The sequence below is a fragment of the Prosopis cineraria genome, unplaced genomic scaffold, assembly GCF_029017545.1.
Source record: "Prosopis cineraria cultivar Desert tree isolate PC_DT_omini unplaced genomic scaffold, ASM2901754v1 PC9, whole genome shotgun sequence".
NCBI lineage: Eukaryota > Viridiplantae > Streptophyta > Magnoliopsida > Fabales > Fabaceae > Prosopis > Prosopis cineraria.
The window spans coordinates 18,257,571-18,267,438 of NW_026555340.1; the positions used below are offsets into that span (position 1 = coordinate 18,257,571).

Consider the following 9,868-nt stretch of genomic DNA (forward strand, 5'->3'; position numbering starts at 1 on the left):
GCTTCTTGGTAATTATAAGTACCGCAAATTATTTGACATTTTGATTTTTTTATGAAATAACATATTTGCCGCCAATTCAAAATTTAAAATGAAAAGTAACGGTTTAAAAAATCAATGACTATTTTATTTGGACTGTTCACTAAAATAGAATAAAAAGTGACAAGTTCCTTTTTGCCATTTTTGTTTACAAGTCAAGTGCAACTACTAAAAATCAAATACTGTCTATGATTGGGAAATAACTATTTTGTCTTGAAAATGACTATAGCTGAATAATAAATGACAAGTGCCTCTGGAATTTATTTTTATCAATCAAGTTCAAGCACTTTAAATCAATGACTAGTTACAAATTTTTGAAAAAAAATTTATCAATCAAGTCCAACTAGAAAATCAGTGTCAAATTTGTTTGGGCTGTTGACTAAAATAAAATAGAAAATAAAATTATTTTTCTTTAAGTTGATTTATCAATCAAGTCTACTAGCAATCAGTTAATATTATGATTGTGAAACGATTGTTTTGTTTTTGGAAGTTACTACAGTATGCTGAATAGGAAATAACAAGTGCCCCTTTGCAAATTTTAAATTGAGGGTAAATATATCATTTCACAAAATCCAAAATGCCACAGTCCCTATGGACTGCACAAAGTTATCAATTTTTGAGACATTTATTTGTCATTTGAATATTTTAGGGGTGTTTTTTTTTTTGGTCATTCTCTGTTATTAAAATAACTTGTGTGATGTGACTCATGAATTTAAGTAGACTTAGTTATGCCAAGTAATATTACTTGTAAATCAATGGAAAGTCAATCGTAAATAGATATATAGTGTAATGAATTTAAGGACAATTACTTGTGAATTTTAGAACTATTACTAGTGAATTTATGAAAATTCAGTTGTAAATGAAAAGGTAGTTTCGTGAATTTATGCATCACTTGTGATTTAGAGACAGTCAGTAGTAAATTTATGAAATGTCACTTTGTGAATATATAAAATGCCAGTTAAGAATGAATATGAAGAATCTTTTTTCTTTTTCGGTTTATAGATATGAATAATCTTTATTGTAAATCAATGATTTATGGACCCCTTTATATTTTTGAATATCTATTCACAGCTGATTTTTTTTATTTTTATAAATTCACAAGCAACTATTTTTAAATTCACAGGTGATGATATATGTACTCATGAAACTATATATCTTTCCATTCACACAATTGATTTTTCATATATTTATAAGTAATATTCCTTAAATCGCAATGACTTTTCTTAAATTCACAAGTAAAGTTTTCAATTGCCATTAATGTCTTCACAAGATTTATAATTGTGATTTTCCCATTTAAATATAGATGTTAAAAACCTTTAATATTGTAACCGTTAACATATGTATTAATTTGTCACGATGACATTTCCATCTAAGTAAGTTGGAGTGAGAGATTATAGACGAGATAATTTTTTTGTCTAATCTATATCATTATATTTCTGTTATATTTATCAAATAGGTGTTTTGTCCCACTTTCTTATCTATATTTTTTATCGTTTTGTTAGCATAATATAGCATTCATAATATTAAGACAATATATATATATATATATATAGAAAAAGATACGCAAAAAACATCAGAACTTTAATAGTAGGGACTAAAATAACAAAAAGTTTATAAATTGAAAGACCCAATTGCAAGGTTTAAATCATAAGGATGAAATTGAAAATTCTGGAAAGCTTTCAGTAACGTCGCGAACTGTAAACAGTATAGTTTAGTTTTACAAATAAATTAATAATTTGGGCTCACATGACCGAAAACTTCATATGTTCACATTTATTGTTGTCCTTGAGCACTAAATATGTCACGTTAATTCGTTACGTCATAAGGACTTTCACAGTAGGGATTAAAATAACAAAGAGTTTATAAATTAAAAGACCCAATTGCAAAGTTTAAATCATGAGGATGAAATTGAAAATTCTGGAAAGTTTTCAATAACGTCACAAACTGTAAACAGTACAGTTTAGGTTCAAAAATAAATTAATAACTTGGGACCGGAAACTTCATATGTTCACACTCATTGTTGTCCTTGAGAACTAAATATGTCACATTAATTAGTTACGTCATAAGGACTTTAATAGCAGGGATTGAAAGAACAAAGAGTTTATAAATTAAAAGGCCCAATTGCAAAGTCTAAATCATGAGGACGAAATTGAAAATTCTGGAAAGCTTTCAATAATGTCACGAACTGTAAACTGTAAAGTTTAGGTTTAAAAATAAATTAATAACTTGGGACCGAAAACTTCATATGTTGACATTCATTATTGTCCTCGAGCACCAAATATGGCACGTTAATTCGTTACGTCAGCTATATTACATCACGTTATGTCAAGTGAATGGGATGGGATTCGTTTTTCGCTGTGTAGGGGGATGTCAGATCATAACATGTTGCACGACAAGGAGTTAATACTTACTAATTCATATTTAATTAAATAAAGATGATGAATCATTCTATTTTCACATTTAGCGTTTGATTGTACATGGAATTATCTCTAATTGAAGGATAACCATGAGCAATAAAGAAAGAGATAAAGCTGAAAAATTATTTTATTTTTATTTGTTTGTCAAAAATGTTATCTTTTTGTCTAACATATCAAAATTAGAGTCACTTTTATCTTTCTGTTTAATTTTAACATGTTAAAATTAGCAATGAATTATGCCACGATCAAACAAACACCATATTATATATGGTTTAATTAATCATCATACCCTCAACCACATTTCTCATAAGCTTCTCCGCACACTTGGGGTGCATTTGGATTAATGTTAATATGTGTGTAATACATTTATATTTTATATAAATTTTGCTTTTGTTATTAATAAAGAAGATACCATTCTCTAATAACATAGACCATCTCTATCGAGATACTAATGACACAGAGTAAACCCTCCTAAATTTAACCATTTGTTTAAATAGGTGAAGTGCTTGGACCGTTAACATCAAGGTATTGAAAATTGAATTGGTTAAGTGACTAATGCACTTGGAAAATTGGCTGGTACAGTCCGGTTTTCAATATCATGGTTAACATTAACTTAAGGTTGTTATTTTATACAGAGAATCACATTTAAGGTCCAATGCATTATGGATTGGCTAAGGGATTGATTTACAGAGCAAACAAGCCCGTGCAGTCTAATTTTAATAAGCTCAAATGCCCCAACTACAAATATATATTTGTCGTGAAAAGGCGTGTTTGCCCCAATTGTATAGGTTTCCCAAGTGTGCATGTACAATATAATATCCACAAATAACATGACAAGGTCCATACATGAACAACACATTCTGATCATCTCTATTGAGTTACTAATGACAAGAGTAAACCCTTTGTGTTTGGCTTCGGTGCACCATAGTGCCTTTTCTTAATTTGATAAAGTTATCTCATCATCAATCTGGACAATACAGATTTAAATTGGATGGTTCAATTTAATATTAAAATTTTATTTAATTCTTATAAATTGACTATTTAGATGTTTTCTTGATAGTCTAGACTTAATATTAAAATTTTTTAAAATGTTTTAAAATTTTTATTTTAGTAAATATAATATTATAAATAAAAATAAAGGTAATCTTCAAATTGACACTTTAAAAAAATTAAGAAAAAGTTGCAACTTGAAAATTATATGTTAAATTTGGATTATCCATATTATATCTGGATAATCAATTTATAAAAATTATAAAAATATTTAATATTAAGCTGGATTATCTAGATTAAATATACATTGTCCAGATTGATGATATAGTATATTTATTATTATTTATAATTTTTATTTTAATAAAAATAAAATAAAATATAAAAATAGAGCCTATAAATCTAAACCGTTCAGATTAGATTGCTCATCATGTGATAAGCACCAACGAAACCAGACGCAAACCCCCTTAAATTTAACCATCTGTTTAAGTAGGTCGAGTGCTTGTACTGTTAACATTAACTCAAGTGGGTTGTTTGATGTAGATTTTATCGCAAGACAATTGGCCTATAAATATGCTTTGAGGGGGAGCCAGCAAGCTCATCAGCACAATCATCTGCCCATCTTTATTTTCCAATCACAACACTCTCTCTCTCCAAAGGTGCTGTTTGTTGGGAATACCATGGCTTCCCTAGAATCATCACATGCTCTGCCTCCTTTGCCCGAATCCATCAAACCAGTCCTTAATTTGTGTCATTATGATGAGTTTGGTAACACAATCGAGCAAACCCTCCATGTGGATGCTCTGTTCACGGTCGTCTCTAACATCATGGAAGCCTCACTCAAGATCTCTGATCCAAACGTAAAGGTGCGTATGTATGTGTGTGTCTATATGTATGTGTGTGTATCCAAACGGCAAATAACTAAATTTTTTATTAATTTTATGCATAGCAGAGAAATTTGAGTCAACCCATTTGGCTGAATTAGTCTGTTAAACTAGTATATTGACCAGTTTAATAAAATACTTTGTTTATAATCACTTCGATCACAGTTTGATTGTAGTTTTGAATTTTGATCATTAATCTTTGACCTAGTGTCTTGACTAGTTCAATAATTGATCACGGTTTACATACTATAGCTTAATGTTAACAAGGAGGCCAAGTCAAGTCCTTTTGGTTTCAATTCACCCACAGAACGGCTTCGGAAAATTGCTTGTCAGGTTAGATGTTGTTCTATTTTAAACAGATATATACATATATACATATATATAACAAGTTGTTATTAACTCAAAGTAATATTAAGTCAATGTCTTAAATTTATTTATGTTGACACACAGATGAGGAGTACAGTTGTTGATAAGGAATACTCGCATGCACACGAAACAGCAGAGAGGATAATCACAGATCTGAAGGAATATCCATGGCATGCAAGAGCAGTGATGGCACTAGCAGCATTTGCTTTAGATTATGGGAATTTCCATCTTCTTTCTCAGGTTAAAGATGGCGACAACCTTGGAGCATCATTGGCTGTCTTGAATGATGTTCAAGGAAGCATCATCAGTACTAATGAGGAAACCGTTTCCACATACCACTGTCTGGTGAGGAACGTTTTCTTAACTGTCCAATGTTTGGTTAAGTTGATGGGAATGTTGCAGCGACATGATCATGCCAAATTCGAGGACATGATTCCCACTTTGGACAAAGCTAGGCATGAATTCCCTGATTTTGTTTATTGGGCTATCTTTTCGACTGTTGTTTGCAGCAGCACTCTTTACATGGGCTCCAGTCGTTAGTAAGTTCTTCATACTCGGTTAAGCTTGATACCATGTTAAAATTACATGTGACTATATTTAACCTAGCCAGTCCAATATAACACATATAGGTTAAAAAAGCTGGTTGCTACTGGCTAGCCAGAACTTAGCACAGGCTTATGTATGTATAAGGACCAGGTGGTGAGCGTTCTCTCCTCCGCTATCCATGGCATTTAGAAAACATCATATCATTCTAATTAAATCTGAACAGTTTAACGTTTTTATCTTTATCTTTATCATTATCTTTGTTTTACTTTTATTAAAATACATTTATATAAATTATAAAAAAATTGATAAATGTGTTTACCAACCTGAACAGTCTAGATTTAATATAAATTGTTCAAATTTAATATTAAAATTTTTAAATTTTTATAAATTGACCGTATAAACATGCGCTATATGATATTAGTTTTTATAATTTTTAATATTAATTTTGGACTATTCCTGTTAAATTTAAAATATCTAAACTAGTGATCAGATTTATTAAAAAAAATTATCATTTTTATGAAATATAAAATAGAAATCAAAATGAAACCATTAAATCTGGTCCATCTAGATTTTATCTAGACAGTCCAAATGTTTCCTTAATGTAGTAGATGGTTAGATGAGGGAATGCTCAAAGGAGGGAAGCCGGGTATATACGTACACCTCTAATCTATTTTATTCCTTTATTCAATTTCAAAGGCAAGGCTTCTTGATATAAGAGCCAGTTGAAAGATTTTTTATTTTTTTATTTTTTGGATCTAAATGCAAGATCCTGATCTTCTTTGTTCTCAAACTATATACCTTAACAGGGTTAGTTTTTAAGGAAGTGTATTTTAAGCAAACCACTGCCAATACATGCTTAATGAATAACTAAACAAATATCCATATAATCTATGTGAATTGGTTATATATTTATCTCGTACATTTAATACCGGGAGAAAATTAGTTTGGTTTATGTAGTCATCACACTTTCTATTACATGCTGTTTTGCTTCAGGGTCAGCAACGGCACACTATCCGAAACTAGAGACTGGATTTCCCATGTTCATGAAACATTAAATGACTACCTGAAGCACATAGAGGATGTGAAAGGTTAGGATCTTACATACTAATTCTAATTCTTATTTCTCTAATATTATTTATAAGTTACTTCTAACACGTTTCACCTCTAACAAGAAAAAACCTTAAAATTGATCATTAATTTTGCCTAAAATTCAATAACTTTCTAACTCTGTCATCATCTTGTCATTTTCTCATTGTTACTTGATTGGTAGTGGATCTCACATTATATTTTTAATATTTTTTATTATAAAATATTTGAGTAGAGGAGCAAAAATGACCCTTTGAGTAGAAGTTGAGAATGAACTTTAACATGAAAAAAAAAATACTAAAACATAGTGGAATCTATTGATTATTAATAGACGTTAAGTGTTTTTAATATCAAGGTGATGATGGAAGGAATCTTTAAAGTTGAGAGAGAGAATTAACTCATAGTTAAGTTTAAGGCATTTGTAACCTTTTATGTATAATTTAAGAATAAAAATGACCCTTAGTCCAATAAGAAATAAGACAAAAAAAATCTTCTTTATCCACTATTGTAATAGGACCTCAGAGAGTATGTGTATAAATATATACATATATGTATCACCAACAAGTTAATTGGCACTAAAATATGAGGGGAAAAATGGTGTCATTGCAGGTATTATGGATGAATATTTAGAACGTCAAGTTGGGGCATTCGTAACTCCTACAGGAATTTTACAAGTTTTGAAGTGTCTGTTATTCCCCAAAGATACGAAGAAGCACTACGTGTGTTACGGCTCCATGGAATCAAGGGTTAGAACTTCGAATTATACACAGGATTCTTTTTTTTTTTTTTTTTGACCAGTGCATAGGATTTGATCTGTTTAGACTGATAATTTCCTTTTTTGGTGTAAGCTTTGCTAGAGCGATATATATATATATATATATATGAGATTAATCATTACTCATCAGTTTTATTTCTGTTACAGGTGAAGGTCGATGATGAAATGTTCAACAACAAGTGTGTGTTGCTGTTCATTTCCGAAGTGTTCGGCATCGAAGAGGAGATTAAGCTTTTGAAAAGAATCAGCGAAGATTTGGCCTCAGATCCAAAATGTGAAAAACATGGGATGCGAAAGAATGACTTCAGGATCTTGTGGGTCCCCATTGTTTCTTCTTCTTCTTCGAAGAGTGAGAAGATCAAGGCACAATTCAACGTTGTCGCACAACAATTTGTTACATGGTCGTGTGTGGTGGATTATTCCATTGTCGAACCTGCAAGCCAGAAACTGATCAAACAGGAGCTGGGGTACATGAAAAAGCCTATGGTTGTTGTGTTCAACCAACGAGGAAGAAGAACAAATAACGATGCGTTGCCCATGTTATCTGCATGGGGATGCCATGCATTCCCACGGAGTACAGGTGATGATTTGAGTTTTGTTCAGAATTGGAACTGGTTCAGGTCAATACTCAAGACCTTCAATCAACAACTAGCAAGTTTGGTAAGCTTTTTTTTTTTTTTTTTAACTTTAGTTATACTCGATATATATATATATATATATATGAAGCACCGATATTTTAAAAATGTAAACATGGCGTTATATTATTTGATAATATGTATCTGATATGATACACATCCTATGGTTCATGATACGTGTTGCATGAAATATTTCCATATTACTCAATCCTGTCCTATTTATAAGATGTTTTTGACATATTTATCATGTATTTTAAGTGAAGCTGCTATGTTGTTTTATTTATTAAACAACATTCTCAACTTTTAAATTATTTCTTTGTTAATTGAAGGAATATGATGAGTCATCTTGTTAGTTTGAGCAAATGCTTTCTCAAGTTAAAGGATAAAATTAAAAAAAAATATTTTTTGTTCAGCACACCTATTCTGTAATAAGGCCTGTTATTGTTGTTGGACACACCATATAATTAGAATCACATTCCATCTTTTATAAAGCACCTTATAAATAGGATTAAAGTCATATTTAAAAACTAAAAAAAAAACGATAGTTTTTGTTAATTGTTGAAAATATCTTTATATTTCTTTGAAAAATACTTTGACTTATGCACACTCAAATATATATATATATATATATATATATGTAGAGTAAAAGCTGCTACGTCTTAACTAAATTACCAACAAGTGGCATGTAAATTGATACATATCAGAATGAGAAAGAATACAACATCATCTGCGGATGCATGGACGATGTGGACCCCAGCAACTACGATGGTAGCTGGTTGGACAAAATCAACTTAGAGTTGGAAAAAATCAAAAGGGACAAGATCATAAGCTCAAGTGGTTTTGCTATAAATTACTATCATCATGGCAAGCAGGCTGAGAATGACTTCAAGTTTGCAAATAAGTTCTGAGCTTTTGTAGAGAATGTGTTCAACAGCTTGAAAAGTAGGAAAACAACTATCAAGGACGACCCTTCCTTGGACCATCTCAAGAAATTCCTCGGCCTCCGGCGAGAAATGTCCGGCTGGATTATCATAAGCCGAGGGTCCGAGGTTAAAATAGTTGGTTCTCGTGAGAGCGTCTGCAAAACTCTCTCCGAGTTTGAGTCGTGGAAACACGATATCACTCAACATGGCTTTGATGGGGCTTTTGCGAAATACTATTCCAGCGAGTTTCCACCTCAATCAAGTTGTCTCTACTTGGATCTGAAGACCTATGTTCCCTTAGAATGTGTGACATGCCAATCTGAGATGGAGATACAGTTAGTCAAATACGTGTGCTGTCATGGCAACCATAGCCATGCCAAATCTGTTCATCGCCTTGCACGAGTCCTTTAATGAAACGTCGTCGTTTTCCCTACCCGATGCTCAGATTTGGAGGAAGGAGGAGGTGTTTTCTTGAATTATGGGCTTGTTTATGCGTACTGTGTCTTTAGTAAAGCCTTTCTATAGGGCTTATGATAATATTAAAGCCTTCGGGCTATGAGTCTGTTGAATTATTGCATGTGTCAGTGTGTGGTTGTGGATTTGTGTTATCGATAATAAAATTCCCCCTTCGATTTGAGGATCTTTTTTTTTTAATTTGTTTATATGTTTAGAAAAAAACGTTAATTTGAGTATGTTGAATACTATAAATTTTAAAATGTCCCTCCCAATAAAATCTTAAAATAACGTTATTCCCAATAAAGCTTATTCCCTTTTGCTGTTCCATACTCGATCGTTTGTTGTCACATGCATACTGACAATATAAATACTTGGGAGGGAAATTTGATTTTAATTTGGAGGTTTCTCACGGCTCAGTTGGCTTGATTTCACACAAGGAATGAAATTTGAGTAAGATTTCATTTGAGATATTGTATTTATCCTTCAGATTTTTCTTTGCGGTTTCTTCTTTGATAATATGAATATTTGGGTCAAAATTAAACCTCCTGTTATGGTAACTTTCAATATTTTACTGAATTTGAATACAATGCATTTCGTTAAAGATTATACCATGGAAGAAAAATTTCATATCAAGATAATTTTCAAGATATGCAATTTGCATATTTGAATATATGGAAGTTAGGTTGCATTTTTTTTTTTTTTGTTTTTGGAGAGTTATTGCATTTTGTGGAAGGCTTTGTTTTCGAAAAGGCCTTAC

At 31.3% G+C, this 9,868-nt stretch overlaps 1 protein-coding gene across 1 annotated transcript; it reads left to right on the forward strand.

Moving 5' to 3' along the window:
* Nucleotides 1-4,120: 4,120 nt before the first annotated feature.
* Nucleotides 4,121-9,295, forward strand: LOC129319626 (protein SIEVE ELEMENT OCCLUSION B-like). The gene is made up of 7 exons (XM_054964721.1): nucleotides 4,121-4,306; nucleotides 4,577-4,657; nucleotides 4,775-5,229; nucleotides 6,236-6,324; nucleotides 6,932-7,068; nucleotides 7,245-7,757; nucleotides 8,437-9,295. The coding sequence occupies exons 1-7, from the start codon at nucleotides 4,121-4,123 to the stop codon at nucleotides 8,638-8,640; spliced, it is 1,665 nt and encodes a 554-aa protein (XP_054820696.1). The 3' UTR covers nucleotides 8,641-9,295.
* The last annotated feature ends 573 nt before the right edge of the window (nucleotides 9,296-9,868 follow it).